Raw genomic sequence first — 19099 nt, 5'->3', positions numbered from 1 at the left:
GAATAATTACCAGTGAACTGTTGAAGACTTCGTTATTGCTATGTAATATTGAACACTTAAATTGTGTATTAATTTACATAGAATATTTATGCAATGCTTTAAGTATAGAAGGAATGAACTTAGAGTTGTTATTTAAAAGTTAAATGCATTACTGTTGCACTTTCAGTCGAGCCAGCACAAGTTCCAGTCTGGATGGGGTTTGTGCAGTTATCAACAATGCATGTGCTCTCCTGGAGACAGACTTCTGTGAAGTTCTGAGGCAGCAGCTGCGACAGGGTTACCCGTCAGGTTATCTGGATCTTACACAGGCGTACAATGTGCTGCACACTTCCATACAGCAAGGGCGACTACAGGCATCAGATTCAGAACAAGCTCGCCTCATGTTCTTGGTGAGTTGTCCATCTTGCAGTTGTTAAAATTTTGACCTTATGTTCCTCACACTGGAAAAATTACAGCTGGAGAGACTATAGTGATACTGCTATGTGTTTTATTCCCAGTTCTGTATCCCTCTTTGGTACATGACATCAGAAATAGCACTTTCTTCCAAGAAGTAAGATGTAAGCCACTACAAATTTTCCTCCGTGAATCTATACAAACTGTAGTTATATTCTTCTCGAGTTACGATTAGTTCTCTGTACACTTTATACATTCTTACTGTCATTGAAGCAGTAATTATGGATAAGGTATTACAATTTTATTACTTTAAAACGTACTGTATCATACTTGAAAATTCTAGTATTTACTGGCACAAAAAATACTTACTTCTAGTTGCAGTACTTACTAATAAATAATAGTGCACATTGAAATGTTTTGTAACTAGAATGCAAGTTTTTAAAAACTAGCAGTAACGGCATTTACTACTTCTTTTATTTACTCAATCCATTGTCTCACCATTTATACCACATCTGAACCAGTCATTCACACTGTGACTACTTAGATGAAATTTAAGGGTTAATAATAATAATAATAATAATAATAATAATAATAATAGTAATAATAATAATAATAATAATAATAATAATAATAGTAATATAGGTCTATTTATTATTAATATTGATATGCTAGCCAACAGTGATTAGTCAAGAACAGATCAGAACTATAAAATGTACATATAAAATAACTGGAAACAACATTGTCAAAAGTAAACCTGTTCAACAATACTCAATATGGATATGTTACTATATCATATTACTTTTTACCAATAAAACGATACGAAAGGACGTGTTTCAACCAGTCATGTCTGTTTATCGCTATAATTTTATCACTTCCCTAGTATTTGTTTATTTTTATCACTTCACTAGCATTTGTTTGTTTTTATCACTTCCCTAGCATTTGTTTCATTGTTTGCCAACATTTCAAACTGAAAATTCTTTACGATGCTATACAACATGCTTTGCGATCGTCATTTGTTTCCTGCATAGATAGTTGACTGAAAATGGCGGCTCCATTCAAACGTTTTGGTGAAGGTAACATTAGTGAAATAGAATTTTAGTAAGTCAATTAATATCTATTTTAATGTATTAGAGTACTTTATTTCTTCTAATATTTATATACTTTCTTCTGTTTTTGTCACCTCCCTACCATTTATTTCTTTGTTTGCCAACATTTCAAACTGCAAATTCTTTACAGTACTATAAAACATGCTTTGCGATCGTCATTTGTTTACCGCATAGATAGTCAAGTGAAAATGGCGATCCATTCAAATGTTTTGGTGAAGCTAACATTAGTGAAATAGAATTTTAGTAAGTCAGTCGTGTTCCACTCGCAGATTTATCGATAACATCAAAACTTCTAGTGAGATTATTGTTGATAAAACATTATGACTTGTCTTGCAGGCGTACTTAAACAATGCTGACGTGAGCACAGAGTACACTGACACTTTACGGAGAAGCTTGGTAGATGAGATTCCCACAGTGCTGACGAATATGTCAGAGAACGAGAGAGTGAAGTTGGACAGCTGTTTGTCAGGCCTGAGCTCAGTTGCTGCCAGTCTTAAAGCTGTTATTGACTATGGCATGCAACAGCTCAGGGTTAGTGCTATCAAGCCACGTGTGAACCCTTGGGTGGACGCTTTCCTGTCTGTTAATCATCAGCTTTCAGAGGTGAGCTTCTTATTTTCCTTTTTAAAAGTAACAAACTTCGTAAAATAGTACATTTCATATGTGTGTCCTAATAACTTCCACATGCATTCTTGGTAGGTAGTCTAATGATTGTATTGTATTCTATTATTTAACATTCCACGGTATTCATACATTGCTTCACAGCTAGAATATGGAAGAAGTTAAAAAATCTTAATACTATTATAAAGTCTTAATTTATAGTCACAGTCTAGATGAAATATATACAGACGAGGTTTACAATATAGTCTACTAGTACAACACAAAATTTTAGTATCAATTTCATGAAGCATTATTGAATGTCATGAATTCACCTACAGAATAGAAGGCATGAGAAATTAGGTACTTCTTTAATTTGGCCCTAAATAATCTTATGTTTTGAGTTTCATTTTTTATATCGATAGGGAGACTATTAAAAATTTTTACTACCATATAACATACTTTTTGATAGCATGATAGACTTGCCGATGGAGTATGAAAGTCATTTTTTTTACGTGTATTTATGCTATGAACTGTTGAATTAGTTACAAAGTTTTCACAATTACATACAAGGAAGAAATGAAAAAATATACTGACAGGCCATGGGCATTATTTGTAGTTTTTTTAAAATAGTCCTACACGATTCCCTGGATTTGGCATCTACTATTATTCTAATTGCTCTTTTTTGTAATAGGAATATACTGTTATTGTCTGTGGAATTTCTCCAGAATATTATTCCAAAACTCATTACCGAGTGGAAGTATGCAATGTATATTGTTTTTAAGGTATTGATATTTACCATCTTTTGCATAGATCTAATAGCAAAACATGCTGAATTTAGTTTGGGGGTAATTTCTTTGATACGATTTTTTCAATTTAACACATTATCGATTTTAAGCCAAGAAATTTGGTTGTTGTTGTTTCTATTAGGGACCTATTGTTAATTATTGTGCTTGAAATTTGCGAGGTTAAATTTGGAGAGGATTTAAATTGAATTATGTTAGTTTTGTTACAATTTAATACCAATTTATTGGCTGAGAACCAGTCACATATCTTGAAGAGAATTTCCTCTGTTGAAGATGTTCAGTGGCTTCATTGCCAACTAGCTGAGCATTGGAAAGCAACATCATTATTTAAGAACTGGACAGAAGAAATGCTCATATTCAACAAAAACTCTTTTATGACGAGAAAACTTCATTACACTACCAATGCCACAACAATAATCATAATCATCTACTTGGATTCTATTCTTTGGCAGGGTTCCTTTTTTATATGCGGCATAGAGTGTAAATTTTGTCTGAAGCTTTGTTATTCAAGGACAAAGCTTTTCTACATGTAATAAATTTATTAAACAGAGTCCCCAGTTTCATTTCCTAAGCATTTTTATCGCCATTAAGAATCTATCGCCCCTAGTTGCATTTCAAACCACAATCCTTGGAGCTAATGGTAAGCATAATAGTCACTCAGCCACTGACGACATTGATTTGTGTGAGAATAAATTTTATATTATGTATGAGATCAGGACTACAGTTAAGTTTCTTATGTTTTCAGGAGGACTTTGCTAGTTATGAAGCCAATGAACCATTTGTTCAAAACCTTATAATGAACTTAGATGGATTGTTAGGAATTTTTAAAGGTTCTTTAACTACAAGCAATTATGATACACTAGTCAGTATTCTAACTGCTGAGGTCACTAGTCACATGGAGAAAGTTGTATTCAAATCCACGTTTAACAGGGTGAGTTTAGTGTACACAGACTGATTATTATAATTATATTAACGCTCTTTAAAAGTAGAAGCAGACTTTGGGTATTCCACCATATGCTGGGACTTAACGTCTTCAATGTTTCGAACTGCATCTTCAGGGCACTTAGTACGACCTGAAGGATCACTATTCTATCAGATTCATTATGTCTGGCTACCCCAAAAACTGGTCCAGGGCTTTAAGTTCCTGTACACAGTGGAATACCCATATGTCTGCTTTCGAACACAATTACCATGAAAGCTTAAAATCTTACACTTATAAGATTACTAGTGGCTTGTGCAGCAAATGCTGCAAACTAAGTTCATTAGACATTCAAATAAAAATTTTTCAGATTTATTTTCAATGAAGAATATCAGACATTTTTAAAATTATTTGCTTCCATAATGATGAAACATACTCCCCCTGAATGTTTTTTATGCCAAATACTTTTTCTTGAACCTATCCACCTTCAGTTTTTGAGTTTCAACGCGAAAACGCAAGTAACAATGTCAGGACGATCAGTGGGTTTTTTCATGTGAGAGTAGGCCTAAAGCAATAGCTATTTCAGGTCATTGTGGATTCTAGGTGAAAGTTTAAAAAAAGTCAGGTTTGCTATGATTTCGTACAATAGACATAGCATCTTGGTATAGCTGCTGCATGTAGAGCTTGAAACGTAAAGAGTAAAATCTGCTAAGAGATCTTGCTGAAATTATCGGGAGACTACATAATTTTGTAGGCTTCTTATTTTATCACTAAGTAATAACTTTTGATCTTTCCTTAGGAACTGTGATTTTTGTGCTCTCTCGAGCCAATACTGAAGAGAATGACTCCTATAAATATCTACACCACACTGCCATTAAGTATATGAAAAAGATCCAACCCCAATTGATTAATAATTATAAAAAGATTTGATTTGTAATAACAATATTATCTTACATAGGTTTTGTACTACATAGCCGTCACTCAGTAAATTATAGCAATGAAGATCTAATTTAAGATATTCTCTACATCTACTTATATAACCCCAAAAAGGTTTCACTTTCATATCATCAATGTAGCATTAATATGTATAATTAATGAAAAATAGTCACATCATGGCATTAATTATAATAATATTTAATTTCTAATGGTAATAATGTCATCAAACCACCTCAAGTTTTGTAGATTTTAATATCCGAAACACAGCTGCACTCAGAAAATTACACACCGCAGAATCAGACTTGTAAATTATTTTAGTAAGTCTTGAAGTTTTTTAATAATCAATTGAATTTCAGCTCTAAATATGTCGGCAATCCTGCAGGTCATGGCCTTCGTGTAATAACCTATTGTTTATTGTAGTGTGTGTTTTGTTTTATACTGAAATGTAATTAGTTCTCAAATCTGACGAAAGATGGATTTTGGAAAATAGGAAAATTATGTATGAAATCTAACGCTTCACTGAAAGTTACTATTTTTCTGAAAATCCTTGGATGCGAAGCTTCAAAATGACTGATCATTCATTAAAACCTGTTCAGCTGTTTTCCCGTAATTTCCATTACCAGTTCAAATTATATATATAGATTTTGTATGCAGAAGTGTCATGTCATTTTTATTATATAAGTGAATTGTTTGAAATTTGCAGCCATATTAAGTTTGTAAGATTTTTTTGGGCTGAAGAACATTTTCATTGCAGATGACAAGTTATTGAAATAAAGGATTCTGAATATTTTGTGACGTTGCAGTTGGGAGGCCTTGTGTTTGATAAGGAAGTTCGTGCACTGGTGAGTTACCTCACAAGCACTACATCGTGGTCTATACGTGACAAGTTTGCCCGTCTGACACAGATGGCAACTGTTCTCAACCTGGAGAGGGTAACTGAAATATCAGATTATTGGGGTAATAATTCTGGACCTCTCACTTGGAGACTCACGCCTACTGAAGTTCGTCAGATAATGGCTCTTAGGTAAGTCAATTATCGCAGGATTCTTTTTATTCTGATATTTTTGTCATAAAATAAGAATTGCTTATTGAATTTCTACCAGTATTTTACTTGTCAAAAGACCCGTGCACTGGATTTAAGGGTAAATTCTGTACTGGTAATATGTATGTGTAATTGTTGAATAAATCCATATCTATCTCATTTAACATATAAAAAGGAATCAAAATGCAAACATATTTATAACTTGCCAAATACCGTCAATTACATTTGATACTTCTTAATATGTGTGTCTTGGTAGTCGACTCCAGATAATTTACATGCGGTTAATTTGCTTTGCAATCATTTTTTTGCGGGGGAGGAGGAGCATACTAACGTCATTTCCGTTTTTACTTTGTTTACGCTTTCTTCCACCTTCTCAAGAAAATTGCGATCAAAAATCAGAAAAAAAATTAACAATCCACTAGGAAACGAAAAAAAGATGACAGAGTATTTTTGTTAAGCCAAGGTGTCTTGTGTTTCGTAAAACCTGTATTTCTTGTTTTAAGATTCTGTCACACTGTAGTACTCTATAGTTGTAATTAGGGCTCAGAAGTTGATGAAATATCATCTTTTTTCTGAGACATCACAGACAATGCAGAATGCAATACAAACACGTTTCACTTCAACACAAACCAATATAGCCTACTTTTATTTTGCATTTTTCGGTCTTTTATTGTCTATTGGTAATTTTTTTTTAGTAAATTTTCCACTTTTTGTTGCATTTTTGCCCTTTTCTCCTTATGAACGGATTTTTTTACACTGTATTCTCTGTTAACTTGGATTTCAGTTAACCAAAGTTCAGATAAACAAGGTTCTACTGTACTTATGAAATTCTCATTAAAAAAACTAACTCTTGTATGTCAACAAAACTTATTTAGAGTTGCCCTTTCATATCTGATGTATTTCATAAGTTTATCCCGAGGTAGTTCTCAGTAATAAATTATTCCATCGGAAAAATAATTTACAGACACATTTGTAACATTAAAGATTTTCTACTCTTTTTTTTTTAGGACTGATTTCAGAAGTGATGACATCAAACGACTGAAGCTGTAACACAGGAGTACAGTGAACCTGGAATATGTTACAGTGCTACCATTTATTTTTATTCTCTGTGAGAATTACCCTCAGGTACCTAATTGGTATTTATAGTCCGTCATTTTTAATTGCGGTGCAAGGTATTATGTATTTGAGTTAGAAATGTTATAGAAAAAGATAGAATTTTACATGTTGAACAATTAAACATTTGAATGTAAAGTGTAATTAGATTCTTAGACAGTGGTGTATTTGGAAAGTATTTATTTGATTAGTAAATGCTATTGTCTTGGCTGGAATTTCCTGTAAATAGTGATACTGTCAATTATATCGTGGCTACATTTTTACAAATGCTTTCATTCCGAAAATTAAGATTTTATGCCATTTCTTCAATTCTGCAGTTGATGCAGCTTTGTTAATTAGTTAACTAAAAATTACACTTTCCTTTTTTTTTTGTGCGTCTGTGTGTGTGGATGTGCGCGGAATTGTATGTGTAAATTCGCGAAACTAATATTAAGATGCTTATTATATTCTTAATTTTCGCAATACTAGGGGTGAAGCATTGTAAGCATTGCAATACATTTGTTGAAGCACATTGATACTTCCTGCTGCAGTGCAAGCAAGAGGTTATGTTATGCTTACATCATCATATTAAATTAATATTGCGAAGCACACTTGCTTGTTTGAGTCACGTTTTCCCATGCCTCACTTACAATTTACAAATACTGGAAACAAAGCTTTATTTATATTAGAAGTTTTTGTATTCATGCATTATAGGAAAATTATCCTTGTAACACTTTTTCTTTCTTCTCAGTAGAGCCGTGTCCTGTGTTTCAACTTACTGAATGTTGTGTTATGCTCAGAGCTGTGTAAACAAAAGGAACGGTTCTTATGATAGGCAGGTTAGTGGTCACAAAGAGGCTATTAGAGGGCTATTAGAGCCCTTTTGATGGTCACTCAAGTGAATACAACTGTGCAGTAGCATTATGGAGAGACATGCAGAAAAAGTTCACTTCACTTCATTTCACTTCACTTCACTTCAGTTTATTTATCGATGTCCTGTCAGCTGAAGATCCGACTGACTTTAATGTCTGGTTCTTCATAATTAAGCACTATGTTTGTCGCTTGATGAATGCAGTAGTACCAACACGCCAGATGTTAGATTTTCATTTTACATTTTATTGGATGTTCATTTAAGATGCTAGCAGTTATACTTGGGTTTTGATTGAGTAGGGAGTTTAGATTCCAAGCGCCATATATCCCAAGGATTTAATAGTTGTGAGTTATGAACTGGTCTATTTTTATTTTATATAGGGGGCATTCAAAGAAATATGGTTTGCGATTCCAATTTTACCACACATACAATTTGCCGTGTTTGTCACTCCAATTCTGTATAAATAAACCAAGGTCAGAGCTTGCTTTAGTTTTAAGTTGTGATACCTTACTGTTTGCTTTCTACTTAAGTCATTCAATAATTAGTGGCAACAATGTCTGCATGTGGCACTATCAGCGGTAAATAACGTAAGCTGATAACAATGAGCACTGCCGACTTGATGCTCGTTTCGCTTCTCTGTACACGGCCTTGACAATTCATTTTGATCCCTGTGTTAAAGCTGTAATCGAGAAAGTATGAAATTTCCACTAGATGGCACTGACTGCCAAGGATCACTGAGGAATGTGTGTATGGTTTTTTGTACGATTATACTTAGTAATATTGTGCTTCTTTCTACTGGTAAGTGAATTTATTGTGATATGATTCAAAATGGACATATTGTTGTGTATCATTGTGTACGTAGAATAGAAAAAAAAAAGTGGAGGAAAAATATCATTCCACGAATTTCCGACTAATAAGGAAAGATGCGAAAAATGCCTTTAAGTGATTTCACGCCAAGACTTTGTTCCAAACAGCAACTCCCCATCTTCAGTCATTTGTAGTTTACATTTCAAGGAAGAAGATTATTCTAATAATGGAAAATTTAGACGATTAAAACCAAATGCTGTGCCAACAATATTTCTCATTATACTAGGTATAAAGTGACAGATATCAAAAGACCACGACAAATGATTACTACAACTGATCTCCCTCCAACCAAGAAACGCAAATCTTTTAGTAATATTGGTTTTTCACTATTTGATCAAGATGTTCCAAGTGACTCAGCATCAGTTAATGACATTTCCTTTATAATCCACTGAGTCGCAAAATCTTGAAACTATGATTCTTGAATCTGCAATATCAAGTGGAATGTATCAGTGTAGTGAGTGAAATTATAAACCTCAGTACAAGTTATGGTAAAAATTACCCAATTGATTACTTCCAAACATCGCAGTTTAGCCTAGAGGTGCTGAACAGGTTACTATGTGCTTTTAAACTCACGATTTTACCATAATTAACAGAACTAAACATAATAATACTTAATATTTTCTTATTTATTGTTTATAAGTGTTATTATTACTCTTTAATCATTTATTTTAGTTCATATTGAGTATTTCTTCTGTGGACACCAATCCTTGGCAGACAGCGCCTCATGGTGGAATTGAGAAACTAACCAATTTCAGAATAAGATTACTATTGTCAAGGCCGGTAAAGAAGAAGTGAAGTGAGGATCAAGTCGGCTGTGCAATGAGAAAGAGGAACATCTGAACCAGTGGCGACTCGTGAGATTTGATGTTGGGGATTCACATATTGAATATCGGTACTCATTAATAAGTTACAACATTAATTTGTAGCATTACCGTTTTCGTGTACATGAGCTCGTTCTCAGAAAAAATAAACATAAAATCAAACTGTAAGAATCAAATACTCACCTAACCCAGTAATTCAGAAGAGGACGGTGTTGCTTTTGAATGTTTGTAGTGAAAATCCATCCTTCTCTCCTTTTTTGTTGAAAATATGTTGATCACTCTCTCAAATCCACACATTCCGTAACCATGGATTTTTCAATGGATAGCATTGCTAAGGCCGTTAGAAGTTCTTCCTCCATTCTACTTCAAAGAAACGTTTTCATCTGAGTTTGACTGTAATGTTTTATTAGAACTTCCTAATTTAGAGCGAAACGGGAGGCATTATTAAGTACATAGAATGTTATACAGAACTCTGTTATTTAACATACACACTTTGAACTATATAAAACTCCAGATATCAGGGATAAAACGCAGAATATGTAACGCACACGCTGGCTTCTACCCGTTCTTCACAATACACTCTACGATTCTATATGATCAAAGGATCACCCGAATGGGTATTAGTTATTCTTCATCCTTTTGTGGCCTCTGCTGTCCTCTCCCGGATGTGGCAACTGAACGAGTTCCCTGTTGTTTGTAGGATTACACCTAAATATTTGAATCTGTTGACTGTTAAGGGCTCGCTTTGTAGCATCACGATGTCCTTTGGTGAAGTTCTCCCTCCCTTTCTGAATGTCATCAGGCAGGTCTTTTGCATGTTGATGCTCAGTTGGCTTACCTCTGCCCATCTATCTAGTTCCAGTAGGGTTTCCTGTAGCTCTTCTCGGTTAGGAGATCCTAAGGCATGTCGTCTGCATACATGATTAATGCGGTTGAAGTCTTTCTTTCGAGTATCTTCACAATATTTGCCGTCATTATGTTAAACAGTAGCGGGCTTATGGGGTCGCCCTGTAGGACTCCATTTGTCTGTGTGATGGTCTTTGATCTGCTGACTCCATCGTCTGTTTCGATGTAGTTGTATTGGAGAGCATCTTCTATTATGTTGACGAGGGATGTTGTATGCCGATCATGTTCTTTATTTTTTGGATCACTAGTTTTCTGTTCAGGGAGTCGAATGCCTTGGTGTAGTCTATGAACACAGTAAAATATTTTTCCCTTTGGGTTTACGTAGGGCTTCTTCTATTTCGCCCATTAGGTACCTGATGGCCTGTAGTGTGTTTCTGCCTCGAGTGAATCCAAATTGGCATTCAGGAATTGTGACTTCTGCTTCCAGCCTATTCGTAACTATCTTCATATATAGCTTGAAGAGGTTGTTTTCGAGTGCCACACCTCTGTAAGCATTGGGGTCACTTGTGTCATCCTTTCCTTTATATGGCTTATGGAATCGCCCTATAGGACTCCATTTGTCTGTGTGATGGTCTTTGATGTAGTTGTATTGGAGAGCGTCTTCTGTTATGTTGATGAATGGGTGTTCTATGCCGATCATGTTTTTTTATTTTTGGATCACTAGTTTTCTGTTCAGGAAGTCGAATGCCTTGGTGTAGTCTATGAACACAGTAAAATATTTCCCTTTGGGTTTACGTAGGACTTCTTCTATTTCGCCCATTAGATACCTGATGGCCTGTAGTGTGTTTCTGCCTCGAGTGAATCCAATCAGGAATTGTAACTTCTGCTTCCAGCCTGTTCGTAACTATCTTCATATATAGCTTGAAGAAGTTGTTTTCGAGTGCCACACCTCTGTAAGTGTTGGGGTCACTTGTGTTATCCTTTCCTTTGTAAAGCACTTTAACGATAGATCTCCTCCAGCTGTTTGGTATACCTGAGGTTAAGCATCTGTTGAAGATATTGGTCTATAAGAAATTTAGAAATCTTCTCACTATTCGTGAGCTGCCACAAGGGACAAAGAGTACTTAACCATATAAATGTTTACAAGTTCAGTGAACCATTAATTTTGTTTTGACAATGAAACTCCTACAAGAACATAGCTGCAAATAAATTTTGTGACTGGTGGAAATATACCTAGTTTTAGAGAGGCAAGTGTTACAAAAAAGTAAAGAATGCTAATGAACTTGGTTTCATTTCGAATATAGGTGATGCTTCAGGAGAGCAATTTATCCTTTCAATGCAGCTAAAGTTACAATCAGAATAATAGATGTAGGTATTCCAAGCCTCTTAAACACATCTTTCATGAAGAGAGTAGCGGTACCTCTTGCTCCAACCAGAAGTCCGATTACTTCAAGCTCTTCTAGCTGGAACTTTTGGAGGTAATATGGAATGGTAGGATTGTCGATATTCTTTTTTTCCTTATCCACTTCTGCTGGCTGTTCCTCATTCGTTTCGAAACGCACAGTGGGATCAATTATGAATCCAGATCTTGTAGATTCCTTGAAAGCTATTATATCTATGCGCCGTGTACTGCCAGTGACGGAGAGACCATGTACTTCTTCAAAGGTATTGTAATCGGCATCTTTAAGGGCATTGGCTATAATTGATCGTACTTGGTGGTGTCTAGCGTTTCGCAGACCTTCGCTATGCGGACAGGATCCCAGGACGTGTGCAAGAGTTTCAACCTCGTTGTGGCAATGCCTACAACGGTTGTCCTGAGATCTTCCCGGCACAGCACGTACCGCAGCAACATTTCCAACCATTTTAATGCCATCGCGCCATTCGCTGTTGGAGAGTCCTTCGTGTTTACAAATCCATTTCTTGGCACTAGGATATTGTTTAAATAACATTACGCCTTTCCCTTTCTGTGGATGACGACACCAAATATCAAATTCTCTGTTCCTCAGAAGGTTACGAATCTTTGTAGTGTACTGAGGGACTCTTTGATGTGTTCTGTGCAGATTTGATCCGAGCCTGGTGCTTTTTTATTTTTTGCCTTTCGTATAATGTCCTCCATTTCCTCTGGGGTTGTCGTGATTTTGATGCCATTTTTGTGCCTTGTTATCGTTTCTTCTGCTTCCTCTCTGTTCCTGGTGCAAGCAATGTCTATGTTGTTTCTGTTTAGTAGATTTTGAAAGTGTGACTCCCATTTATCCATTGGTATTTCTTTGGCTCTTGTAACTGATTTTCTCCTCAGTGCTATGAAATGGTCATTCCATTCGGCCATCTTCTTGGCCTCTTGTTCTGTGAAGCTACCTATCTTTCTTCCTTCGTAGAAGCAGCTTCTATTCCTTTCTGTAGTGTGCATATATCTGGTGTTCCCTCTCTTTTGTGTTGTCCTTACCCTGTGTAGTGCTGCTAGAGTTTCTTTTCTCATTTTATAGCACTCTAAATCAAACCACCTTTGTGCTATTCTGTTTGGTTTTTTCATGGCTGCACCTAGTATCATTTTCGTGGTGAGTTCGAGGGCTTCATGTGTTTTTCCTTCCATGACAAGCTCTTCTGCTTTTGCGGTATTCCATGTCGTCAGGGCTGGTCAAAATACTGATATCCAAGTATTTGAAATACAAATACAAAATACTTCAAAAAATTGTATTTGAAATACAAATACAAAATGCTTAAAAAAAATTAACCAAAATACATTTGTATTTCAAATACTCAAACTATATTTTTATTTGAAATACTCGATACAATATATAGGCCTAAAGAAATAAGAATATTACTGAAAATCTAAAATATTATATTAACATTAAAAGTATCTTTACCTCGAAATTTTATATAAACACTGAAATTGAACATTCTTCCTTTTCCCAGTCAGCAATGAAATTATGCTACATATAAATAATTACTGCTTCCTTAAAAAAAAAAAAAAATAAAAAAAACACTTTCTCAAGAACTTTATCAGATAAGAATCCCCTTGCTTGTGAATGAATAAATCCTCCAAAACAGAACAGTCTTTCTACAGGTGCAGAGGTACACAGACTTGTATTATACTTTATAAAAGCTTGTTTCACTGTTGGATAATTCTCTAGAGTGCACAGGGTTGTCCCTTTGCCATTGAAGATGAGATGGCTATCTGACACTGCCTCACCAAATGATAAGAAGAGGACACAAAATATGTGTGTGAAACCAGCTGAGCAGTTCTCTGTTACACTTGTTTATATCATGTTTGAATGCAATATTTGAGAGACTGAGTCATAAAGAGAAATTCATCGAGTTGGGCAAGGAAACTTTCATGATATTTCAAGATACCTGATATAATTTCTGAGGATTTGGGTCTCCTAGACGCATTCCATAATGCTGAACATTTAGCAAGTGTTGGGTGATGGATCCTTGATGTTGTTGGAGATTTCTTTATGGCATTAAGGGAATCAGTTGTGGCAAGAAAACTAGCAGATCTGAAATGGATAGGCAAATAAGACAAAAGTTCATTCTTCAAATCCAAATCCAAAACTTGAAGGACAAGAAGAAAAAAGAGTATTTTAAGTATTTGAAATACAAAATACATCAATTTAATGTATTTAAATACAAAATACTTTCGAAAATCCTTACAAATTACAAAATACAAATGTATTTCAAATACGTATTCCAAATACATGTATTTCAAATACTGCCCAGCCCTGCATGTCGTTAGTTTCTCCATGTCTAATTTCCATGATAGCTTTGTGTCGCTGGGTGTAGTCTGTGATTGTAGTGGTCGTGAGATTAGTATGTCCGTTGCTAGTGGTATGTGTTTCCTGATGATGGCAGCACCAGATACTTAGTCCTCTTCCTTTGTAGAATATTAAATCAATCATAATGAATCCATTGAACCAGGGCTGAGTTAGGATGGCCCATCTGTTAGCATCGGATTCACGAATGCCACCTTCCACCTGTCGGACTTGGGACAATCGTTGCATATATAAGGCGTACAATTGAGGAGCGTTTTTTTCAAAATCTGATATCTAGCTGAACTGAAGATTTGATATATTTAATTTTTTCGTATACATTTGAAAATTGTAATTTACAATTTACATTTTACAATTTATATTTGAATTGAATACATATGAATAGATACCCTTAATGAGCATATGCTCGTGCTCGGGTACAGTCCAGTAGTCTACATAAATTTTACAGGGTTCAAATAATAATGCTGATGATATAAATAATAATAATAATAATAATAATAATAATAATAATAATAATAATAGGATAACCGTGACAAATGATACAAAGATTGTAATACAAAATAATTCATTAATAATAATAATAATAATAATAATAATAATAATAATAATAATAATAATAATAATAATAGTGATAAAACAAAAATATTTACAATAATAAAATAAATACTTAGACGGATAAAATAAAATATAAAACCACTAGTGAGAGTTAACACAACTTAAATAAGCATATAATAACTGGAAAAAATGACGAACTCGAAAATCAGCAGAAAAGTTTGTTGTATTGCAGACGACAGCAACTGCCGTATTGACATTGTGTTGTGCATTAATGGTAGTAAGAGGGAGCCGAAAGTCTACATAACTGCCGTTCTCTTCGAATCTTCTCGTACATTCATGGGAAGTTAATACTGCAAAAACAAAATGTCTATGAGTCAAACTGTTCATTATTACCAGGTTAAATACAAATAATACTGAAATATATTAATCGAGTTTCAGTTATAGATATCAATTATTTTAAAGTTTTTTTTTTTTTTTTCGTTATATAAATGTCGAATCCAGCATCATTAGGACATAGTATCTGTACTTTCAGTTGTAAAGAAAGAAAACATTGTATCTGTTGAAACTATACAAAAACATAAAAATCTCAATTTTCACAAAAACTGTAGTTATCGGCATTTGAAAAAAAGTTCCTTAATTAGCCGAAGTAAACTTCAGTACAAGGATCCATCCCAGATCTGGCCCTAGAGAAGCCAAGCCAAGCTAAGCTAATCCAGTCAGTGTGGTAACAGCTGATTAATAATGCCAAGATCAAGGATGGACCAATAAACAGTCACATTAATAAATTTTATTTGCGACAAAACATTTCTTTCATATCAATGCAGACATAAACAACAGCTGTCATTCGATTTCTGAGTCAGGTAAATCATAACATGCTATAATTAATCTCAGTTAATTTGAGAGGTGCTGTAAAATATCAACAAGGTTAGCTGTGGTGGGGGGAATGATGTCATGGATTGAATCCCTCTCAACTTACTTGAGATACAGTAATAAATAATAATTGTAAATTTGCCCAGATATAGGTTGTAGTTTATTTAATTCCAAAAATTAAAAGAAAAATATCTTTAGAATTGGTATTTTCCAGGCTAGAGGGCCGTTGTCTGTTGGTAATACATCCAAATGTTTCATCCACTACTCTGGAGGCAAGATACTACAACACAACGTGGAGACAATTTCATATCTACTAGACAGACTCGCAACTGCTTACGGTCGGCCAAGGACAAACGTAACCGATTTTCATCAGCTGGAGTATACAGAATCCCTTGTTCCTGTGAGTCAGTGTAATAGGTACAACACAGCGTAGCTTCAAGACCCGAATCACCGAGGATAGAAGGAACTGCCGTCTAGGTCATGTGGACAAGTCAGCTGTAGCCGAGCATGCTTTTAAAGATGTGGATCACAACATCAAGTTCGAGGACACCAACATCCTAAGCAGTACGCCACACTTCCATGCCAGGTTACAACAGGAGGCTGTTGAATAAACACAAAAACAACTTTGGCCGTAAGGAGGAAGGACTCAAGGTCAACAAAGCTTGGTATCCAGTCCTCAGAAGCACACACATCAAACTCTTTCTCCGACAACTGGACACTATGACAACCAATCAGAACACCGAAGCCACTGGTGCGGACTGCAGCGACAACAAGAAGCCACAATCCTCCCACACCTTAAATATCGACGTAGTACCAGTCGTCCTTGATACACACAGCAGGATCTCTCCGCTCATGTGTACCACATCACTGAAGATGTCCACTGGAGTAGTGGACGGAACGTTTGGTTGTATTACCGACAGACCACGGCCCTCTAGCCCGGAAAATACCAATTCTATTGATGCCAGCCATGAAAAAAATCTTTGATCTCTTTGGAGCTGCAATAAGCATTAGTAATGTTGTGCTCATCTGTTAGAGGAGACATAGGTCTTCATGCCAGTTATTGTATGATTATAAATAAATAATATATTGTTCTATGTAAGTTATGTGATTTTGTCATCTCACATTGAAATTCAGTGTAGCTTTCAAGACAGACGACTTCTGAAATGTTTTTATTGTTATAATGATTTATATCTCTTCCATGAATAAACGTCTGTTTTTAATATACAGCCTAGCCTTTCTGTTGTTGTCGCCATTATCATCCTCCTCCTTCGCCACCTTCGCTTCCTCAATCCTCTCCTCATACATCCCCATCCTCATTCACATCTTACAAAAGTACCTAGTAATATACTCAGTTTCTCACTAGCAGAAAATTTCTCACAATTTATTGTTACCAGAATATTGCCATCATCGTTCTCTTCCTTTTGCGCCCTCTCCCCGTACCCCTCCCTCTTCCTCTCTCAGAATCATAATCATCGTCATTGTCTGGTCCTCAGAATTATATTACAATCCACTGAAACAATTGACTTTGGTGCGTAATGATATGTGTATCTCACGCAACTATTTCTGAGTGCCAGCTCTGAAACCACAGCAGGAATGCGGCATGGAATCCAGGGCCTGATTTAGGCAGGAGCCTATGGTGCCTCTGCTTAGGGCCTCATGATTCTGGGGGCCTCAAAATCCAGGAACAAACCTTTTTTAAATGAATTATGCAAAATGAAATAGATAACAACTCTGCCAACTGAAAATCAGAATTGAGGAAATATTATGTTACAAAAAAAAAAAAAAAATCACTTTATTGTTTTAAGTGTAGAGTCATAAGTTCATTGCAGAGTTTAATGTGCTCAACTTGTAAAAGTTGGCTGTCATGTACAGTTTATTCAAATTGTAACAGTAGGCCTATTTAAATAATTAATAATGAATTCAGCAGCCAAAGTCAACAACACTGTCAGTTCTCACTGTATTGAATGTTAAACCAAGTTCCTAGTGCTTGTGTTCCTTGCAGCTTATATAATTTCTGTTGGCATAGGACCATTATCAGTGTGTAGTGGTAATGTTAAAGTGTTTTTGTAGAAATGTTCATAATTAAAAATGGAATTCCCAAGCAAATTTTAGTTAGGAGCCAATAAAAGAAAATGGAAAGCTATTGAAATTCAACAACAGGAAAAGCAATGCTGATCATTGAGCAAGTATGTTTGTTCATATGTTACTAGCAGTAACTCCTTTACTCACAGAGACCTCCAGTTGTAAAAAGTTAAGAATGTTTTAACACAGATTAACGAAGATTTTGGCATACAAAGACAACAGTTCACCACAGCTACTAAATTTTGGAGAGCCAAGGGTTTTTTTTTTTTTTTTTTTGTATAATCCTAAGTCATAATTTAGGAAAAATGAATATTCCTTTCAAACTCCTGAATTACTGCACTAGAGGAAACTAGGATAGTGCCAGTACTACAACCAATGCAATCAGCTCTGACCTGCCTTATGGCCACACATAATCACTGATACCTTATGGAACCACTTTATTTTTAACCATTCTTTTCAAAATAGAGAATTAATAAAAACCTCTGTGAAATAAATACATGGTGAAAGGAGATAGGTGACAGAATTTAAATAAAATAAGATAGGCCTATTTATCATATATGAAAAGAAAGAGTCTCATAAAGAAAATTAAGCTCTGGACCTCTGAAATTGTAAATCAGGCCCCGGTGGAACCGATAAGGGGGTGATGACATAAGACTGTACTATACTAGGCTAAAAATATACACAGCTGCAGGAATGTGGCGTGGAAACAATAAATGGGTAATGGCATAAGACTCGAGAGCTAATGTTTGTACTATGGAGGGAACACACTTTCTCTAGATGGTCATGCTGAGTCACGTCCCCCCACTCCCCACTTCTTAATACTGCACGGTTTCAGAGCTGGTGCTCAGACAATAGAAATCCCACAGTATGTGCTAATGAAGAGATACGCATATTTACGTGCATTGTCGTATATATTCATTCTTTGTTATTATTGCTGTCTAGCAGAGACCGACTTATGGCCTAAATTCGTGTTTGGTGAATGAAGACGTTATTATTGCTGTTTCTTGATTGTAATATTTTCACTGTAAATTTGTATGTTTCATAGTGGGTCTGCTACATTAAAGAATTTTCGTACAATATTGCAGTGTTTTTTACACATCTTGACAGATGTCCTTTCATCCAGTGAATTTAGTGCGATTCTTACTGTTAATATAAATTATTAAGATTTTATTTGCTAAACACGTTTTATTTCTGGTAGCATTTCTGTTTATTAATGATTTTGTTTAATTGATTGTTGTATGAGTTAGGCACATCACTATCAAATCTATGTATGTACAGCTCGATTCAACGATCTTGGCCCCTGTCCTTGCTCGTTTCGCTAGTGAGCGAGCTGTGTGTTGCGTCATAAGAAAGAAATTTAATCACAAATGTATATAGAAGCAGAAGAGGAAGAATCGAAACTATCTATGCTCGTAGCTGAAGGACACTCAAAGTCAAGAAAATGTAATCATGACATTGGTTAGTCAACAGACATAGTGGTTAGTAACGGGACGTGTGGAAGAATATTGTGTTTTAAGATGGAGTGTACC

The 19099-nt window shown here is 35.2% G+C and overlaps 1 protein-coding gene across 1 annotated transcript in view; it reads left to right on the top strand.

Annotated features, from left to right (window-relative positions):
• The window catches only part of Cog4 (conserved oligomeric Golgi complex subunit 4), a 39357-nt gene extending 22643 nt beyond the window's left edge, over positions 1-16714 (top strand). Inside the window, exons 8-12 of the mRNA XM_069828128.1 lie at positions 167-389; positions 1836-2102; positions 3648-3833; positions 5561-5781; positions 6807-16714. Coding sequence (XP_069684229.1) covers positions 167-389; positions 1836-2102; positions 3648-3833; positions 5561-5781; positions 6807-6849 — 940 coding nt within the window. The 3' untranslated portion in view covers positions 6850-16714. The remainder of the gene's footprint in view (positions 1-166; positions 390-1835; positions 2103-3647; positions 3834-5560; positions 5782-6806) is intronic.
• Positions 16715-19099: the final 2385 nt, after the last annotated feature.

This window comes from Periplaneta americana, chromosome 6, assembly GCF_040183065.1.
Source record: "Periplaneta americana isolate PAMFEO1 chromosome 6, P.americana_PAMFEO1_priV1, whole genome shotgun sequence".
NCBI classification, from domain to species: domain Eukaryota; kingdom Metazoa; phylum Arthropoda; class Insecta; order Blattodea; family Blattidae; genus Periplaneta; species Periplaneta americana.
This window is presented reverse-complemented; position numbering and strand designations above follow the sequence as displayed.